Below are 21,158 nucleotides of genomic sequence, written 5' to 3'. Positions count from 1 at the left end.
TAGTAGTGTGTCGATTAATTTTCAAATAATTGGAATTTTACAGATATCTTTCTGTTGTCATTTTTTAATTGTTTTGTTTTGGTCAGAGGACATATAAATATAATTCCAGTTCTTTTACACTTATTAAGACTTATTTTATGGCCCTGCATATAGTTTATCTTGGTGAAGTTGCCATATGCACCTGAAAAGAATGTGTATTTGCAGCTGTTGGGTGGAATTTACCATAAATATCAATTAAGCCAAGTTAGTTGATAGTATCTACTATATACCTACTGAATTTTCGATCTACTTGTTCTATCAATAACAGAGAGAGGAATGTTGAAACCTCCTTTGAAGTCCTGCTCTTCACCGAATCCACATTTAGAGTTGATGTGTCCTCTTGATTGTGATGTGGTCCTAGAAACCAGCCTTTTTTACAAGGAGCCCAATTACAACCTCTCACTCATACTGCTGCTCTACTCTTTAGAAAAGATCCTGCAAGCCAGCACAGTGGCTGGCTCATGGCAGACACTCTAGGATAATTCACCAAATGTTATCATAGGACTCTGGGCGAATGAACCCCAACCTCCAGTCATGGGGTGGGTGCTGGCCAAGAAATGAGGTTGTCACAGGACCTAATGAAATGAGAATAATAAGGACAGAGTGTGTGTGTGTGTGTGTGTGTGTGTGTGTGTGTGTGTGTGTGTGTGTGTGTGTGTGTAAATGTGAGATGGCCAACTGTCTCTTCTTGGAAAGAATTTTAAGTTTTTTGGTTTGTTTATTTGTTTTTAATGCTGAGATTTGCTGATTTTTTAAAAACCTTGTCCTAATTGGCAGACAAAATCTTGGTAATCTATCTTGGCTCTCTAGTCTTTCTTTTTGAAATTGTAGCATTATAATTGTTCAAGGTTACCTTATGAGAGAACATATGGAACTCAGTTCTTTGTTTCTGTGATAAATCACTGAGCATGATCGATTCCAAATCCATCCAAGTTGCTGCAAAGTCCATATGTTTGTCATTCTTCATGGCTACATAATATTCCATTGTGTATATGTACCACATTTTGTTTATCCAGTCCAGTTTTGATGGGCAACATGTTTGGTTCCATGTTTTTGCTGTTGTGAATAGAGTTGCAACAAACATACGTGTGCAAGCATCTTTTTTGTTGAATAATTTGGGTTTCTCCAGGTATATTCCCAATAGGGGAATAGCTGGGTCATGTGGAAGGTCAATTTCTAGTTCTTTCAGAAATTGCAGTATTTGAAAACTGACAGGGGAGGCGGGATGGGACTGACAGTTGAGGGAAACTGCTAAGGGAAGGAGGGGCATACCTCATCTACAAGGGTACCTGCATGATCAATGTTTATATACCTAACCCTGAATTGTACCCCACATCTATATAATAAATTAATTAATTAATTAAAAAAGAAAAGAAAATCATAAAATACTAAATTGCATTCAATAAAAATTCAGGAAAAAAAAGAAACTGTATTGGTGTGTGGACCCAAAGCACCTGGGGACCTACCCCAGGCGTCATCCTAGGCCATCACAGATGGATTCTCATACCATCCTTTTCCCCACCTGGTCCTGTCCTGTTTCAGGGCAGAAATAGCCCTAAGACTCAGTGAATCAGGTTGCACGTTTTATGGGACATAAGCCTGAGTTCAGCCTGTGTGTACCCTCAGCCTTTGGCTCCTATTCCATGCCACTGTTGCTTTTTGTCTGTTTGTTCCAGCACCATGTTTCTCAACTAGGTCTCAGCATGAAAAACAGGGTGAGGCCAAGAGGCAGAGGAGACTGCCTTTTATCTCTTGTCTATTTCCTCTGTAACAGTAACCACAATACCCTTGAACAATCTCAAAAGAGCTGTGTGTGTGTTGGAGAAAAAGGATAAAAGGAAAGCTGTGGCACTTAATTCTTCTGTAGCCTGGGCAAGGCATAGGATGGTGCCAGGTTTATCTTCTATTTTTTAGGAGAGTTTAAGAAGGATCGGTATTAGATCCTCTTTGAATGTTTGATAGAATTAGGCTGTGAAACCATTTGGTTCTGAGCTTTTCCTTTTTTGGGAGGTTTTTGATTACTACTTCAATCTCCTTTTTTGTTATTGGTCTTTTTATTTTTTTCTTTTTCTTTTCTTTCTTTCCTTTTTTTCTTTTTTTGTAGAGACAGGGTCAAGCAATCTTCTTAACTTAGCCTCAACTTTCGATTTCTTCTTGATTCAGTGTTGATAGGCTATACATTTCTAGGAATTCATCCATTCTTCTAGGTTATCCAATTTGTTGGCATACAATTGCTCATTATAGTCTCTTACAATCACCAGGTCCAAAAATCATCGTTAGTGGCAGGAGCAAGGGAGGTAGATGGGCCACCGCTTAGAGGCCACAGATACAAAGAAGAGGACAGTAAAAGTGAGTCTGAATAGAAGCAGAAGTAATTGAGGGTGGTTTATACTGGTGGGAGACCACTGAGGGCCTAAAGCTCAGTCCCCATTTCTAGGCCATGGTAGGGAATATTTTCCTTGTCTTCTTCACAAACCTGCTGTGAGATGTAAGTGAGATACTGTGTGTGACATCCCAATAAAGATATTATAAAATATATACATTCTAGGCAATATTTTTCTATAATCACTAATTTGATAATATTCATGACAATAATAATAATAATAATACCAATACTAGCAAGGAATAGTTCTCAAGCAGTCCCCATGTGCCAAGCCTGTACTAAATGCCCTGTATACGTATTATTTCATTAACACAATACTGACATAGGCACTCTTGTTAAATTCATTTTATAAAGGGGGAATGGAGGTCTTGCATGGTTGCGTAACTCGCACAAGGTCTTGCAGCTTTGAGAGTTGTAGGGTCAAGGCCCGGAACCCCAATCTTGCTGATTCCAAAGCATGTGCTCCCTCCCTTCAACCCGCACTGGCTCTTTTTCTAGTTTGTGCAATGTTTATTATTATATGTCAAATTAAATTAGCCTTTGGTTATTGAGACCTCATAATATGCCTGCCTAATTTATTCTTGCTTTTAAAATTTGATCCTGGGGATTTTTACATGCATACGTATTCCTTTGGGTGGAAAACGAGAAGCACAGCCTATGTGGTGGCTGGGATGCAGAAGCCGTGGTTTTCCGGAGGCTCCAGGGTGGTTGTTACTGAGGACTGGGTTCCCAGTGAGGTGTCTGGTGACGTCATCCTTCTCAGGTCCCAGGTACCAACACTGGTGCGCTCCTTCCAAATCACATAATTCTTGCTGGACCCCAGGGAAGAGGAGAAATTTTCACCTTGGGAGAGCTGGCATAGACAGTAATGTTCCAGCTCAATCCGTTCCATATGGGCCAATCCAGTTTTTCTTGGAGGAAGGCTTAAGATTGAATTGCTTTGTGAGTCTAACCCAGACCTTTTGTGCATTCATGGCAGGGAGAAAAGTGGAGAAGATGGATTTTCTGTTTTAGCTCCCTCCAACTCCCTTAACAAAAAGATCCTGGTGCTCCTGACTGTCAAAGAAGCAGATTAGTCTTTTAAAAAATCTCTGCCTCTTTCTCCGCCTCTAGCCCTCCACTGCTCCTGTTTTAGTTGCCAACACTCACAACTGTTTAGAGTCTCCAAAGTGCCTCCCTGCTGTGCTAGGCGCTTTCCTTGGCCTGCCAGGTGAATTCCCGAGTGCCAGCATGTGCCAGGGCATAGTTTCCTCTCCCCCAGGACAGGTGCAGAGGAGCAGGCAGGATCTCTGACAGGTTTGCCAGCAGATACCCACTTGCCCTTGGGGTCAGTCTGAAGTTCACCTTAGGAGCAGACCTAAAATCTTCAAATGTTCCATCTCAACGTTTGACCACTTTTTTTTTAAAGAGATGGCCTTATTCTGATTTCTACCTACGACCTCTGATCCTGCTCCTTATGAGAAGAATTTGAAAGTACAAAGCAGTCTGTCTACCCATTTGCACACACACAGGCACACACATGTAGAGACATTTTTAAAAACTCTGTCTGGTCTCTCCATCACTTCTGAGTTACTACTACCTCCTCAACTGATACAGGCCTATGCCTCAATATCTGGGAGACTATCTTGGACCTGAAACACTTTTGTTTTCTCCTCTACTGGCACCAAACAGCCCAGAGGCTCTGCGGTGGACTCTGCACCATGCTTGGAAGGTGTTTTCGATGCTGCAATGTTCTTGTGCCTGGTGGTGCTTCAGCAGGGCCTGGCTTCTCTGTCTCCAACAAACTAAAAGTTACTCAGGGGTGTTTGTTTGGTTTTGTTTTTAACAAATTCTCTTCCATTTGGTACAACTTGTTGCCTGTTTTCACATCTATTAGAGGCAGAAGTGAAATTCGAATTGGTACAAAATATTCATCTTTAGGCCCTTGGGTGGGATTAGGGGAGGAGCTAACATCCCCCCTTCTGCCCACAAGGATGAGGCTTTGGAGGCTTCTGTGCCCCTAGAAGATCTGAGAAGGTACTACAGAGTGCTTCCCTTCTTTGTTGTTGCTTTTATAGAACTCAGGTCACTTCAGACTTACAGGGAATCTTCAAACCTTTAGGGGAAGGTTTTCCCACAAATGCAATTTTCTTTATGATGCACTTGAACTTCCCATATGTAAGAGAGTTATACATCTGTAGTTTATAATCACGTTTTGCCCAGAAGTCCATCAATGGCACCCACAGTGTTATCCTGAAGGGAGCTCCCCAGCCCTCAGAAACGAGCCTGGGGTGAAGGCTGAACATGCATCGGGTTGTCTGGGCTCCATTATCCTGTGTCGAAGCATTTAAAGAAAATGCCCCAGCCAGAAGTACAGTGCTGTGTGGTTTTATGAATCTCATTATTTTTTTTTCCTTAGAAATGGAAAAAAAAAATACACACCATGAAAAGAGAAAAGAAAAACCCTACTTGACAGCATATCAACTGTCAACCACAGTTTCCCTAGTGGAAATATGCAACTGGTACCTGAAGCCTTGGTTTGAGAGGAGAGTCTAGGACAAGGTCATTAAGGAGAAAACTGTAGGGAGTCGGACAAGAGGTGAAGGCATAGAACAGTGAGAGACTGATCACCAATCTGAAGTTTCTAAGCACTCACTTGTAGTCTGGAGATGTCCCATCCAGCCACTTCCAATCATTTTCATGCTCTAAGTCTGTGAGGCCAATCCAGTGGCTATCTCTCCCCACCATCTGCTTTTTTATCCATTGCTGAAAAACAAGCCAGTAATGGTACATTACTATTTCTCAGAATAGATGTCTGAGGGACTTTTTTTTAAAAAAACATTTGGAAGAAAAAGACAATTTAAAAGAGGATGTTAGTCAGAATTTGTACACTGCTTTGGCTGTCTGCATTTTTATGGACTTGTTTTGTTTTGCACTTTTATTAGGGCTCTGACTTTTTTCCTCTCACAAGTTTACAAGTGATGTGAAAGTGAAGCTCTTCCTCTAAATCACTCAGGCAACCCAATGAATTCCCCTTGTTTCCCTCCTACCACCCATCCCTCCCACGTCCTAGGATAGGAATAGCCATGGTACTACTGAGTTCCTCCTCTGGGCCAGGCCTCATGTGCAGTGTGCTGCATGCTGTGTGTCTTCAAGTCTCTCTAACAACCCAGGTAACATAAATGAGTAGTGGCTGAGTTGGGACTGGGACCAGGTCTGTATATTCTAAAGTCCGGGTGCTTGATCACTCTCCTCCATGTGCTCGTTTCAGTCAACTATTATGGGAAACATCTGTTTGCAGGGCTGTGTCTGTTGGAGATAACTTAGGGAAAGGGAAGTCATTGGAATGGTGTGGCACCAAAGAAAGATTGTGCTAGACAAGCTTTGGTTTCAGTCTTAGCTCTGCACTTACTGCATATACCTTGTTGGGCCTCAGTTTTCTTATCTATAAAATGAGGATCATAATACCTGTGTTCTAGGGTTGCTGTGAGGTTTAAGGGAGAAAGCAGTCGTACAGAACCTGGCACACAGTAGGGGTCTAATGAATGGTTGCTATCATTATCAAGTGTGGACTCTGCCCCCTTGGCCTTCTTGCTCTTCTCAACCCCTCTTGGGCCATGCCCAGTTCCTTGTACCCCACCCCACTCCTATAGTGCTCATGCCTCTGCCTCAGTCTCCACAGGTGACTGGTGGCGGCCCTCAAGCTTCTTATTTGCATTATCATTCTCTGGACAGCCACTGGGAGGAGCCACACATCTCCCGGCCTAATGGGCAGCCTCTTCCAGGTGAAAGTGTATAAGGATTTAATTCCAATGCCATGCATGCTTCTAGCCACTGGGTAAAACCAAAATCTCCATAATGTCGCCTCCCGTGTTTATGTAACTAGGAATTCATCTCTGAATCCCCAACAAGCATGCAATTTCCAGATGCAAACTAGCTTTAAATTATAGTTTCCCTCAACCAAATATGCAGCAAACATACCTGTTCCTCTCTCGTGTTTATGAAAACGAGATGTGAAGACTTGTCTTCACAGAAAAGCTTTGCATCCTCAAAAATTTCTTTCTCAATCGAAAAATAGTAACATTTGTCTGTGAAGTTCTTCCAGTGAGGCGGGCAGCCTAGGAATGCAAAAGTTAAAAACACTGATTTAAAAAAACACAGAAAGTATTCTGCCTTTCTTCAGCTGTATTTAAGAGGCCAAAGTAAGGCCTCGCCAGGAGCAGCCCAAACGCCCACCTGTGGAGCCTGTGACTGACATTTGTGGACATGCTCAGAGCAAAGACTAGCCCAGAAGAATGGACTGCTGGGCACACAGTAGTCAAAAACCACAAAATCTGGGAAATATCTCTGACTGGGTCTTTGTTGTTCTGCATCTGGATTAGCCTTTACAATGACAGAAATAACAGAAACAACAACAAAAAGCAGGGCAGGCGATGTTCGCCATCAGTCTGGAATCATGTGGAACCTATAAATAACTGGATGTGAGAACTCAGAACCCAAACTGGGCTCATGGATCAACAAAGAGAACCTGAGTCTTGCTGAAAAAAATCAAGTGGAATCAGGGCTGGGACAAATGAGAGAAAAATAGGCTTGGATGCTGACCAAAAAGTTGAGTTTTGCCAAAGATTTAATCATCAAAAGACTAGAAGGCATCATAATACCACCTTTTCAAAAAAAAAAAAAGTGAAATCTGGGCATCAACCACAAAAAGTTCCATCTGCAAATTGGTGGGGTTAACTGAGGGAGTGGTCTATGGCCAGAGTGTGAATATAAAGTGGGGAAAGGGTGTTCGGAACCACCAGTCACAGGCTTCCATGAAGGAAATGTGTTTGTCTTCTGAGGGCTGACTCCTTCAAATCAACAAGCGCTAAGGAACCTGATGGTGTTTAAAGAGAAACACATGTGTCCAAGCATGGAGGAATGTTACAGCAGCAGAGGCCATATACTGCCCCTCATGATGCCTTCAATGCCAAATAAAATTGGGTGGGGGGGAATGCATGCTGGGGGTTGGCTCAGTCTTGAGTACCCACTGCCTTGTCCCCCCAGAAGAGGGAGGGCCCAGACTTACCATTGGCCTCTGGCACTGGGGTTGGCTCGTTCTGTAGGGCCAGGGGCACCACTGCCCCTGATGGGCCAGGGGGGCCAGGGGGACCCTTGGGGCCTGGCATGCCTGGCACCCCAGGCAAGCCTGGCAGCCCCCGAGGTCCAGGCACCCCAGGCTCCCCAACAGTGCCCTGCAGGCCCTGAAAGCCAGGAGGGCCCTGGGGGCCGGGGAGTCCATCTTTGCCAGGCGGGCCTGGAGGACCTGGGTCCCCACTGGGCCCCTGAGGGCCAGGCTTTCCGGGGGACCCACGGGAGCCTTTGGCACCGGGAGAGCCTTTGGAGCCTTTGCTGCCGCGCTCTCCAGGGGGGCCAACAGGTCCAGTTGGGCCCCTCTCTCCAGCGGGGCCAGGTGGACCAGGCTCCCCCTTCTCTCCTTTCTGTCCCTTGCTGCCAGTCGGACCAGGAGATCCCTGGGATCCTCTGTCACCTTTTGGGCCCCTGGGGCCAGGAGGACCTAAAACATAAAAAAATGGTGTAAACATAAAATCCATTGTGAATAACAGTGTGTGAAGAATTTATCTTCTTGCAAAATCTTCAAATAGAAAACATCTAGCATTCAAAATATATACTTTAAGTAAGAATTACCTGTTTATCATACTATTTTTGATTGTTATGGGTTGAATTATATAAGTCCTCCTCCAAATTTATATGTTGAAGTCCTAAAGCCCAGCACCTCAGAATGTGACTGTACTTGGCAGGAATCAAGTTAAAATGAGGTCATATGGGTGGACCCTAAGCCAATATGACCGGTGTTCTTAAAGAAGGGATTAGGACACAGACACACACAGAGGGAAGATCATGTGAGGACACAGGGAGATGGCCATCTGCAAGCCAAGGAGAGAGGCCTCAGAGGAAACAATCCTGCTGACACCTTGACCTCAGACTTCCTCCCTCCAGAATTGTGAGGAAATACATTTCTGTTGTTTAAGGAACCCAGTCTGTGATATTTGTTATAACAGTCTGAGCAAACCAATAAAACTGTGTGTGTTCTTTAATAAGCTCACCCTTCCCACTCCAAGCATTTAGAATGTTATCTTAATGGTGCACAGCTTCTTAGCGCCCCATTGATGTCCTTCATACAGACTCTGGCAACTGTGGTCTCCTCATTACTTACAGTGACCCACACTATTAACCTGGGGTTCACCTGGGCCTATTTTGTCATCAGCAGATAAGTTGTGCAGGTTGGGATCAGGAGTTCCTTTCATTTGTTTCCTCTTTTCATCCATCTAACAAATGCTTATTAATGACCTATTATTATATGACAAGTACCATGTGAAGGTATTGTGGGACACAGGGTTGAATGAGACCACAAAAGGCCATGAAGTCCTGAGAAGAAGCATTGGTCTGTTAATTCTTTCACACCACAACCAAGCCCTGGCCTCTTCCTCTCTGTCGCATCCCATCTTGCATTCCCAATCTTTCTACCAAAGCTGTGGGGATATTGCTAACCTTAGTGCCGGCCTCACTCACCCATGAACCAGCTCTGAGGGATGGGAAGTCTCTGTGGGAAAGCTGGGTGGGGTTTTGCTGCCCACTGTGGACAGGTGCCCAAACCCTCTGGGTTGGTTTGTTAGTTTAATAATACAAATAGGGAAGGTGGGGTACAGAAAAAATGTTAGGTGGAACATCTCATTAGCAGGGGTGTAAAGGAAAGCAAATGTGTACCTGCTCATCCCCATCATCCCATAAAGAAGCCCATTTAATACGGAATTGTTTTCTTTTCTTGAGTTTCTCAGGGGTAACAGGAACTTCACACAACTAGGATTTGCATAATGAATGACAATTTTCAAGGTCCTTTCGCATACATTATGTCAACTGACCTTGCCTATGACATATTATTCCCCCATTGCACAAATGAGGACACATAAGGTCAGAAACATCCAGCTACTTGTTCAAGGTTACTTCACTACTAGGAACAGATATACCAAGGAGAATAAGACAAGCTCGATTACAATCCAGTAGTGGAGCTGGGACATGCATTCAGGTCTTCTGATGTTGAAATAAATGTACCTTAGAGTTTCTGAGACCTCACAATTTGGCACGATAAGAAGCCCACATTTATTCTTGCTATAGAAGCAGAAAACCTTTAAAGTTGGAAGGATGGAAGTGCCGGGGTTATGAAGGATGGGTAGCTGATTTACCTTTAATTTCTTTATCCCTTCTGCTCCCTGCCCCTCTCCCCCACTGGTCTGATGACAGAACTGTGAAGCAGTCCTTTTCGCCTCTGTAGGAAGATCTCCCTCTGCCTCTCCCCACCCTAGGGCTTGATGGACATCACAATACCCCCGTAGTATCTATGGCCCCAAGTCTAACTCATCCATATCTGTTTCCATATTCCATAGCCTTAGCAGAAGCCCAGGCTCTAGGTTCGGCTTTCCTTATTTAAGGCAAACCATGATGTTGCTCACAGGTTGGCAGGACCCTCTTCCAAGTCATAACAGAGATTTTGCTAATGACTAGGACTAGTTTAAATGCATTCTTTCTAGTGTTATCTACCCCACAAATAGGAGACTTTAGAAGACTTTGGGTTGAAGCACCCTCTACCTGAACTCATCTCAATGACCTCTGACCTCTACCCACAGCTCCTGTTGGTTCTTCCCTATCTTTAGCTCTCTTGGTCTCTGGGTCCTTATTTCTGTCTACTAGTAAGATAGTCCATTTTCGCTGAGATGTCCAGCCAGCACCTCCAAGCTGGCATGTCTGCAACTGACTTCTCGTCTCTTTGCTGTTTATGTTCTCCCTCCATCATCCCTTCTTCCACATTGTCACAGTCTCTCTTCTCTCCATTACCCCATTCATGACCCTAGTGTGGGCTTTCTTCCTCCTACCTCTCTCTCTGGCTACTCTGGTAGATTTTCAGTCACCTCTTAACTGATCTTTCTACCCATGATTCCTTTCCATTCATTTCACTCTGTCTCTTGTCTTCCTTCAAGTCAGTTCTGAGCTCTACTTGCTCAAGAATATTCAGTCTGGCACCAAGGTCCTTCAAGACCTGGTCTCACATGTGTTTATTCCATCCTCCTCTGTACTTGAACATATCTCTTCTCTTAGACTTTCTTCTGCTCATACCCTTCTGGGAAATTCCTGTCAGTTTCCTAGGTCACTCCAGATGGAAGCTTTCCCTCCTTCTCTAATCTTTAGTCCTTGTTTGTTCTACTGAAGACTCTCTACTGAGGCTGGCACCTCAAAGGGTGTATCTCATAGTCACTACTCAGGGAGTATTTATGAAATATCTGCATATCATTGTTAAAAAGTCCAGTTTAGGCCAGGCATGGTGGCCTATGCATGTATTCCCAGTGCTTTGGGAAGCTGAGATGAGAGAATCTCTTGAGGCCAAGAGTTCAAAAGCAGCCTGGGCAATACAGTGAGACCCTGTTTCTACAAAAAAATTTTTTTTTTTTTAAATTAGCCAGGCATAGTGGCTAATGCCTCTAGTCCTAACTACCTGGGAGGCTGAGTGGGGGAGGATCACTTGAGCCCAGGAGTTCAAGGCTGCAGTGGACTATAATTGTGCCACTGCACTCCAGCCTGAGTGACAGAGTGAGACCCTGCCAACAAAACAAAACAAAATATCCAGCACTCTAATGTTAACATTTTGTGTCCCAGGAGTGATCAGAAGAGAGGAACACTTGGGGAAGGGTGACCTCCCTGGTGCCCCTCACTGTATTCTAAGAGGACTAATCTACCAATCTGGTAGACTGTGGCTCCCATTATGTAAACATTATGAGAATATCTGTCTTTCCTGACCCTGCTGGCACACATGAATTGTGGGTCTCCTCAACTGCAATCTGACTTTTTTACTGTTCAACCTGAGAAGGCTCATTAAATAGACTATACCACTTGGCCAAGAGAGATGAGGTGGACTTTTTGCTGCCAGATTTATCTCCTTTAAAAAAGTAATATAGTTCCTTTCTGTAGTTGAGAAACAAACCCTAGAGATGAATCATGAGGAAGATGATAGTGTATTCACTCACAATGAATGTGGCATTAGAGAAGATTCTAGTGAAAAAACACAGATAATTTAGGCCAAAAAATTCAAATATTTGTAAAATAACAGCAAAATTAAAAGTAATACTTCTCAACTATTTCTGTTTTGTTTATGTTCTATGTTTAATCTTAAGAAATCCAAATAATGAAGACAACATGTTGGAAAATTGTTTTAGAAATTCTTTAACTTGATTCTCTTTAAAAAAAATTTGCCAATAATTAGTGTGTCACTATCCCTCGCATTTGGGATAACTTGGGATAACTTGCCATACTTGCAAGTTACAGAAATGAGTTTACCTATGACAATGAAATAGTAACTGTTCAGGGGTTGTCTTCCTGTTTTGACAGACGGATTTGGCGGGTTGGAGAGGAGTTATATTTCTTCCAGATCACATTCCTCTGGTGACAGTGTTCCAAAAACATATAAATCTCTTTTCCTCTCCTGACATGAATCTAAAACCTCCCTTATCTGGGGTGACAGGTTTCACTCATATTCTTTCTGGTGTAAGGTAGTTTATGGTATTTAGTTATTTTCCTCTAAATTGAAAGTGGTTGCTAAATGTCCTCAACCACTCCACAGGTAAGTTGTGACCTATCTGAAGATGACATCAAGTGTGAAATCCACAGACAGCATGAAATTCCAGCAGGTGCTAACTCCAAGGTCTTGTGAAGGAAGGGGGTAGATATTGGGAGAGGATGTAAGTTTTTTTCCTTTGATAAAGATCTAAGATCCTAGTTGTAATGGATTTCCTGGCTGGGATTAGTATAAAAATCAAATTTCCCCACACAAAGTACTACATCCATCTTAAATAGGTTACCTGTCTCTTTCTTAATAAGACAATAAAGCTCAGTGTTCATGGCTGTGACAAACTGCTGTGACAAACTGACACACATACTGTGGTTCATGTCTCCCTTCACAACTGTTCCAGCCTTGTACAAACCACCAGAGAGCTGGCACTGTCTGCCCTCAGACACTGTGCATGTGCAAATGCATTCTGTGTGTCTCACATATAAGGGGGTCCATATAATGTACTTTGCTCATTAAGATAGGGTAGACATTTGCTTTTTTAAAAAAATCATTGACAAAAAGTTAAAAACCATTATAAAAGTCAACACTGGATCCTCATAAAAAGTAGATTATTAGCTAGGCAAAATGGTTCAAGTCCATCATTCTAGCGCTTTGGGAAGTTGAAGCAGGAGGGTTGTTTGATCCCAGGAGTTCAAGAACTGCCTGGGTAACATGGTGAGATCTCATATCTACCAAAATAAAATAAAATAAAACCTTAAGAAATTAGCCAGGGTGGTGGCATGCACCTGAAGTCCCAGCTGCTTAAGAGGCTGAGGTGGAAGGATAGCCTGAGCCCAGGAGATCAAGGCTACAGAGAGCCATGATGGTGCCACTGCACTCCAACCACGGCAATACAGCAAAACTCCGACTCAAAAAAAAAAGAAGGGGATTATTAATGCTAGGTACCTTTCTCCTCTAAGACCAGGGATGCTGGTATCGCTTATTAGCACCTGGATGATCTCAGTTTTTAGGTCTTATTTGAATCTTTTACTGGGCAGCTGTTAAAGTAAAAGTAAAACGAAATAAAATATAAGCTACCCTTAGTGCCTTAACAAAAAAAAAATGAAATAAATGACAGAGTATTTATGAGCTTGTGCAGTAACAACTTGAATTTGGAATCAAGAAAGAAAATAAATAAATAAAAGCGCCGCATGTGGAGGCCCATGTGATGTCCCATGCAGAAGGACATTTGAGATTTGCTTTCAAACTGGCTGAAATTCTAATTCAATGTCAAGACCAAGTGGGTGGCTCACTGGCTCAGGTTTCTGAAATGCCAGGATACCCATGTGGCTGGTAAAGCTGTCACAAGCTCCAGAAATGCCTGCATACGAATAACTCCAGAACTCTAAGCAGCCCTGGGTTTGTGCTGCCAGTGAAACCTCTACCCCATGGTCCCCAGGTTCCATGGCTTTGGGAGTCTTGAAAACCTGAATTTTCTAAACAAGCAGTTCAAAGAGAACGGAAAGCTTTAAATCACTGTGGTGTTTCTGTTTTGGTAAATGGAACTGCAGGCCTTGAGAAGTGCCCAGCACTGTTTCCTACCCAAGGTAAGTTTTAAATGTGTTTTCCAACAAAACTGCTGGTGCTTAACAGAAAGAAAATAAACTACTTTAATTCTTACTGCCATCCAAAATCTTAGAGACTTAATGTTAAGACTCACTGGTGGCAACACTGAAAGGGACACAAGGTATAAAAAACAGTGATACAACTGGACACATTTTTCTCCTCATTTAAAAATCTACTTTGAATGCAATTAATCAAATATTTATTAAACATCTACAATATGAAAAAGTCATTCTGCTTCACTGAGGTGAAAAGGAATGTACACATTAAAATGGGATTAAAAAAAATTTTTTTTTAAGAAATGGGGGTTTCACTATGTTGCCCACTTCAGCCTCCCAAAGTGCTGAGATTATAGGTATGAGCTAATGTACCCGGCCTAAAAAACAATTTAATAGATATTATGTGGCAATCATAACTTGAAGAATAATTTAATTCTTGACTCCAAGTTTGAACAGTTGGCTTTTGGAAAGCCTCAGAAGTTCCTTGTCCACAGAAGAGAGTATATTTAAACCACTGTTTCTCACCAACTTGCCATGGTCTGCTTCTGTGCCTTCTGAAGGCTGCTCTCAAGGCTTCCCAGACATGCAGTCTTGTTTGGGGATGTGTAGCAAGAGGGAGTAGGTTGGTCATGGGAAAAACTGAGGCCTCTTCCCTAAACTACCTTGCCTCTCTCCTGTCCTGTCAGCCTTTCCATACATCGTTCAAAATTCAGCTCAAATGTCAATCCTTTATTGAGGCCTTAACCAACTGCTCTTCTGTAAACAGACTCTTGCCATTTCAACCTCCCCAAACATGTTATCTGTTCATGGTAGAAGCACAGGTTTGGGAACTTAGACCAGAGTTTGGCAGTGTCTGCCATTTACTAGCAGTTTGACCTTGGATAAGTTACTCAGACTCTCTGTACTTGAGTTCCTTTCCCTGCAAATGGAGAATGCAAGTAATTCCTACCTTAAAAAGACATCACAATGAAAATAGACAATTTGACAAAGTGTTCAGCAGTGTGACTGGCATATCACAGACACTCCACAAATGTGGACAGAAAGAATGCATGAAAGCTAATTATCAGCAGCACCGGAGAGCCAGCAGTAAGTACCTTTGGACTCAAATCAACCTTAACCCCATCTATACAATTTCATTCTTCATGCACATAAAATGCTATTTTGTTTTCTACTACAATGTACTGGCTATAGCTACAACAAGAAGGACATCTTTGATAGGAACTGCATTCATTCACACTTGGGTATTATGCTGGCCCTTTGCTAGGCACTGCACTGGGTACTTTATTTATATCACTTCACTGAGTCCTCATAACTCAGATGGGGAAACTGAGACACAGAGAGGATGAGGAACTTAATCTGTGAATCCAGGTCTGTCTGATTCCAGAGCTCTTATTCTTACTCATTAAATCTTAGGCCTCTCTCAGAAGAGCAGAGAGGGAAGATGTCTAATTATACGGGAAGGATGTAACTGACACTTTCCTTAGCTTGCAGAGGAATAGCCTGGGAAATGGAGTGATCTTCCTGTGCAGGAGTGTGAGAAGCCCTCTGTGTATATAATTGTTAAAAATCCTTACGTCATTTGAAACAAAACAAAAAAATAAGATTTTTTGGTTGACGGATACAGAGAAAACTGTTGCCAGGATTCAGCATGTAATTAAACATCTATTTCCACACTGTCATCTGCCTTCGTGCAGTCAGTCAGTCTCAGGAAGCTTCCACTTCTTAATGAGGTAAATGTCTCATGTGGCGGGACTGGACAGTGAGCAATGGGGTTCATTAAGTACTAGTCAACAGGAATTTTCCAGAAAGCATCAGAATATTTTGGATCTTGCAGAGGCCAGCCCCACATAAACCAATATTAGTCCATCCTTATTCAATCGTGTTTCCCTCATGAGATGTGCATGTTCAGAAAGAGGAAAGGCGCTAGAGATGGAGAAGCCTGGGAGGTAACACTTGCATTCAGAAATGGAGTTCACTCTTCCCCTCAGTCTCTCCTTCTCTCAGAATACCTGGTGGGTATTGCTGGTCTGGAGGTAGTTGAATAGAGTGAATAGCAATGGAGTAGCTTGGCTGGTGTGGGAAGTTTCTCAGATCAGCTCTCCGAAAGTGCAGTGAACAACAAGACCAGGGGTAAATGTGATACAGGAAAGCATATGTGAAAAAGAAAACATCATTCAGAAATCATTTCCTGAGGAATTTCACAGAGACTGTGTCAGAAACCTCATTCTAAGAGGCATTTCCCCCTTAACATGTCTACACAAGCCTCTCTTCTTCTGCATCTCCTGTCTGTGTCATTCACCCAGTTGCTCATACTAAAACCTTAGAAGACATCCCGTTCCTCTTTCCCTCAGCCCCCACAACTGACCTATCTTCAGGTCCAGCAGATCGGCCTCGTTCAGCCACGCACACCAACCCCACACCCTGTGTTCAGTTTCTGTTCACACCTCCTCCCACCCCTGCAACACATAGGTGCCTCTTAGCTGCCCCTTTGTATCTGGGCAACTGAGTAGGGAATTACAGGGTCCTGGGCACCAAACATGGACAAGAAGGAGTTGGGGTGGGTTCTGGATATTCACAGCCCCTTGAATTTGTGGCCTCCTCACCTGACTGGCTAGAGGAGGCCAGTCAGGACCTTGTAAAACAGGCCCTAAGCAGAGGTCCCTATTGTCAGAGCAAATTAAGGGCGACCCTTAATTCTTTCTCAAGACTCCTCCTAAATAAGGAAACCCACATCTCCCATCTCCACTGCTATCATTCCATTCTAAGTCCGCAATAACTGATCCATGCTCTCACTGAACCTTGCCTCCACCATCACTTCCCTATGATCTGTTCTCTTCCCAGCTCCCAGAATGACTTTGTAAAACTAATAAAGCAGATCATCTCACCACCTTGCTTAAAATATCCCCTTCACATTTAGAAAATCCCAACCAACTCACCGACCCTCAGGTTCATTCTGGGGTACAGGGAGGAGGGTCACAGTTTCAGTGACTATCCCTGAATTTAACATTATGGGCTTTAGCCCCCAGAGGACACAGGCTCAAATTCTGCTTAGTTAATTTTCATTCGTGTAAACTTGAGCAGATTGCTTAAACCTCTCTAAGCCTTAATTTCTTCATCTATAATCTGGTGTGATATTATAAGTACCAGCTCATAGAGTTGTCAGGATTCACTAGGATGGTTTGTGAAAAGCACTCAATACACTCACACTCAGTATTATATCTGGTAAAAATAATCATGATAATAGAAACATTAATTTAAACATCCAGGGCCTAATCTTCAACTGTGATCTTTTCATATATCTACTTAGCTGACAAGCCATGCTGTCAGAAGTTTCCTTAAGAAGACAAGCTGACACTTAAGCTAATGCAATAAAAAAAACTATGAAATTAATAGCAGCCGGGCTCGGTGGCTCAGCCTGTAATCCCGTACCTTTGGGAGGCTGAGGTGAGTGGATTGCCTAAGCCCACGGGTTCGAGACCCGCCTGGGCAGCGAGACCTCATCTCTACAATAAATCAAAAAATCAGCTTGGCATGGTAGCGCATGCCTGTAATTTCGGCTACTTGGAAGGCTGAGGCGAAAGGATCGCCGGAGCCCAGCAGGTCGAGGTCCCGGCCACTGCACTCCAGTCTGGGCGACAGAGTGAGACTCTAACTCAAAAAAAAAAAAAAAGAAAAGAAATTAATAGCTAGAAAATACCTACAATACCATGATAATATGTCAAAGGTATGACAATTTCAAGTCACATTTAGAAAGCTCTTATTTTATGAGGGTATATAACTGCTGCTATCAGTCCCCATTCTGAAAGAATACAAAAAACATCAGGCATTGAAAAACTTTCTTATCATTTGAAGGCCTACCCCTTATTCAGCTAATACCTGCTACATCCCTGACTTGCAACTGTCCCAGGCCCTCTAGAGTTGGGCACCCATATTGCTCAGGGAAGCCATTACAGTTTCAGGTAACATTCATTTTAATAAAGAACATTCTATAAAACCAAAACAGATCTTCCTTTAATGAACACCAAGTGGCACCCCTCAAACGAAGCAACCTTAAATAGTTGCAAGTGGCTACTTTGTTCCCCACTAAGCCGGCTGTCCTACAGGTTAAAGCTCCTAGGTTCTCAATCTTCCTTGCAGCAAGGTTTCTAGACACCATCAGTCTGATCCTACTTTTCTGAGTGTGCTAGTCCATGAATCTCTCTCTTGAGAGGGGCTCCCCAAATTAAGCACTATTTCCAGGGGTGGTTTGACATACTGAACAGAGTCAGATATTACTTCCTTTATTTTGGATTCATTCATTCATTCATGCATTTATTTATTTGAGTAAGAGTCTCACTCTATTGTCCAGGTTGGAGCGCAGTGGCACAATCATGGCTTATCACAGCCATGACCTCCTGAGCTCAGGTGATCTTCCTGCCTCAGCCTTCCAAGTAGCAGGGACTACAGGTGTATGCCACCACGCTTGGCTAATTTTTTCCATTTTTTTGTAGAGATGAGGTCTCACCCAGGCTGGCCTTGAACTCCTGGCCTCAAGCAATCCTCCCACCTTGGTCTCCCAAAGTGCTGGAATTACAAACATGAGCCACTGCGCCCGGTCTCATATTTTTAGTAATACAGTCAGAAGATCACATTAGCTTCCCTGGAAGAAAAATACATTTAATTGTTTCCAGTCAACTAAAAACCCCATGCTTCATGCACACTTCCTTCAAGTCAGGACTTCCCATCAACATTTGTCTGTTTGGTCTTATCCTATTATGAGGAAGATTTTACATGTATTCCCTATTTCATTTGGTGAACACCCAGTCATCTCGTTTCTGTTGCAGACTCTCTAGATCATTTTGGATTATGATTCTATCTCCCACTGATTAGCATATACAGTGCATGGCATATAAGTATTGGATTATCAGGTCATCTATATCCTATGCTAGTTACAAAGTTGTTGAACAGGGTCTTGCCATCTGCCATCTGGACCTTTCTCCAGGCTAAACAGAGGCTCATTAACTACCACTCTTTATACTTTGTCATTCGACTAATGTGGAGACACACCCTAGGGTGGCCTTCAATGATTCATGCCCTGTGTAATGTCTTCCCCTTGAACATTTGTTTATAGCTTGTCTTCTGATGCCTTAAATTTTTCTTTATTTTAAGCTAACGAAGGACATGGGCCATCAGGTCTCCTTTACATACAATATCCAGAGTACTGAGTATAGCATCTTCCACACAATACTTGCAACTTAAAACCTGTGAAAATAGTTTGTGACTGGAAAATACTGTTAATATATGGCTGCTGAAAATTTTCAAAAGTAGACTTAATCTGAGTCATTTATATGAATGACCTTAATAGTAAGACTCAGATTTTATATGCAAGTCACACTATCTCCCTCATCTGTGGCCTTACAGTTAATTGCAATGACCAACCATCCATTGGCTCACGACATTCAGAAACAATCCCTTAATGGTAGCTTCGTGACCTAAAAGAATTAATCTTGCTTTCAGAGGAGCCAAATTTATATTGGCATTGAAATAGCTCAGGCACTAAGAAAATCCATTTTAAACTATCTATTATTCAACAAATAATTAATGGAGCACCTTTAAGCAGTGTCCATATATTCTAAGCTACACTTCTTTTCGAGATGTAGAACTTCATTTTCCTCTCCTTGAGTATGGGCTTGACTTAGTGCCTTATTTCTAAAGAATAGAATGTGGTGGAAGTGATGGCGTGTGACTTCTGAGGCTAGGTCACAAAAGGCATTGTAGCTTCCTTCTTTCTCTTTTCCTTGAACCACTTGTTCTGAAGACAGCCAGTTGCTATGTTGTGAGGACACTCAAGAAATTTCACATGGTGAGGAACTGAGGCCTTTTGCCAAAAGTCATATGAGTAAGCTATGTTAGAAGCAGATCCTCCAGCTACAACAAGGCTTCATATGAGTGCAATCCTGGCTAAGATCTTATGAGAAATACTGAGTCAGGACCACCTGCTAGGCTACTCCTGAATTCTTGATTCACAGAAACTATTAGACAATAAATATTTGCCAACTTTTAGGGTAAGCTGTTATGTAGCAACAGGTAACTAATACGAACACAAATTTAGAATTGTGACTTACCTTGCAGTATTGTAAAATTCTTGATCAGCTGACCATGCTTGGAGTCTACCAGTTTCATTTCTTCCATTATCACTGATAAGTTGGCCACTTCAGTGTCTAACCTTGACCTCATCATATCTTGTTGCATCCTAAGAGAAACAGAATCCAAACGGATGTTGGCTAGTGTATTATTCAAGGAGGTCAGATCATCCGTGTGTTTGGTTAGGGTATCCGTGCAAGTGGTCCTGACTTCATTCAGATTGCTGGTCAGCGTCCGCAGGTGGTGGGCTGTGTAACTGATATTGCTAATGATGTTCACAATATCCGTTTCAAAGAGCTGGAAGCGTTCCTCCAATTGGCTGAACTTGATGGCTGTTCTATTCTCCGCATCCTTGTGTAGGTCCTGAAGGTCTTTCAGGTTCTGCTCATTGGCTTGAGAGATAGTGGTGATGTTCTCCATCTGACCTGTGAATGAGTTGAGCTGGCTATTCATATCCTCTAGGGTGTCATTGTTGGCTTTGGCCAAGGCAGAGTTGTTGGCAGCCAGTGTCTGCAGGCTCTGCACTTTTTCCTTCAGCCAATCGGTATCCTTCTTGGCCTGAAGGAAAACTTGCTGTAGATTTTGGAAGTCATTCTTGATTCGCTGGATAGCCTGGCTTGTGTCATCCACAGACCGCTGCAGATTCATGATGAGGTTCCTCTGCTGCACCTGGGTCAAGTTCAAGTTGTTGAGGTTCATAATGACCACATTATGAGAATACATCTGGTTCTGCAGATTGCCCTGGAGCACACTGGTATCTTGCTGCAGATTCGTGACATAGCCATTATATGCCTGCAGGGTTTTGTTTACAGTGGTGATGAGGAAAGAGTTGTTTTCCAAAGTTTCTTTCAGTTGATTCTGCCTGTCCACCAGTGCATCCCCACTTGCCTGTAACTTTTCCAGCGTATCTCTGTTCTTGCTGGTTTTTTCTGTAATCTCACGAAGTTGCTGACGAAGATCCAAAATGTCTGATCGGAAGGTGGAGAGTTCGGAGTTGGTGCTTATAGCTTTCTTCCCAGTTTGGTCCCCTGGGATAAGAAATGTTTGTTACTTAGACCAGTGGCATGGAGAAGCATTAGGCAAGGTCAAAGAGCCCAAAGACACTTAACTGGGATGTACTGTACTTCAGATAAAGATTGGTGGTATATGCAGACAGCTCTGCATTAGTGAAATGCATGTTTCTATTAAAATTGGGTCCTGGGGAAATAGAAAGGGTGCTCAGTACCAGGACTGACAAACTTGAGTGAAGACTTTTCTTAAACAAGGAGGGGAAGTTTACTGGATTCTAGGGCACTGGTAAGGTGTCAAGAGGAATACAACTTCTTAAATTTATGAAAATTATTTTTATAAAAATGAAAACAAAAATCAATGAATACAATGGGCTGGGAGCTTTTATTTTATAAATTAATTTCTA

The 21,158-nt window shown here is 42.7% G+C and overlaps 1 protein-coding gene across 1 annotated transcript in view; it reads right to left on the bottom strand.

The window, feature by feature from the left end:
- COLEC12 (collectin subfamily member 12) overlaps positions 1 to 21,158 on the bottom strand; it is a 40,049-nt gene that overhangs the window by 7,277 nt on the left and 11,614 nt on the right. Inside the window, exons 6-9 of the mRNA XM_008055646.2 lie at positions 19,726 to 20,772; positions 7,470 to 7,958; positions 6,383 to 6,519; positions 5,058 to 5,167 (exon numbers count right to left, since the gene is read on the bottom strand). Of these exons, the coding sequence (XP_008053837.2) occupies positions 5,058 to 5,167; positions 6,383 to 6,519; positions 7,470 to 7,958; positions 19,726 to 20,772 (1,783 nt within the window). The remainder of the gene's footprint in view (positions 1 to 5,057; positions 5,168 to 6,382; positions 6,520 to 7,469; positions 7,959 to 19,725; positions 20,773 to 21,158) is intronic.

The sequence above is a fragment of the Carlito syrichta genome, unplaced genomic scaffold, assembly GCF_000164805.1.
Source record: "Carlito syrichta isolate Samal-C Ts95f unplaced genomic scaffold, Tarsius_syrichta-2.0.1 Scaffold301907, whole genome shotgun sequence".
Taxonomy (NCBI): Eukaryota; Metazoa; Chordata; class Mammalia; order Primates; family Tarsiidae; genus Carlito; species Carlito syrichta.
The sequence above is the reverse complement of the archived record's forward strand: the minus strand, read 5'-3'. Positions and strand labels throughout refer to the sequence as shown.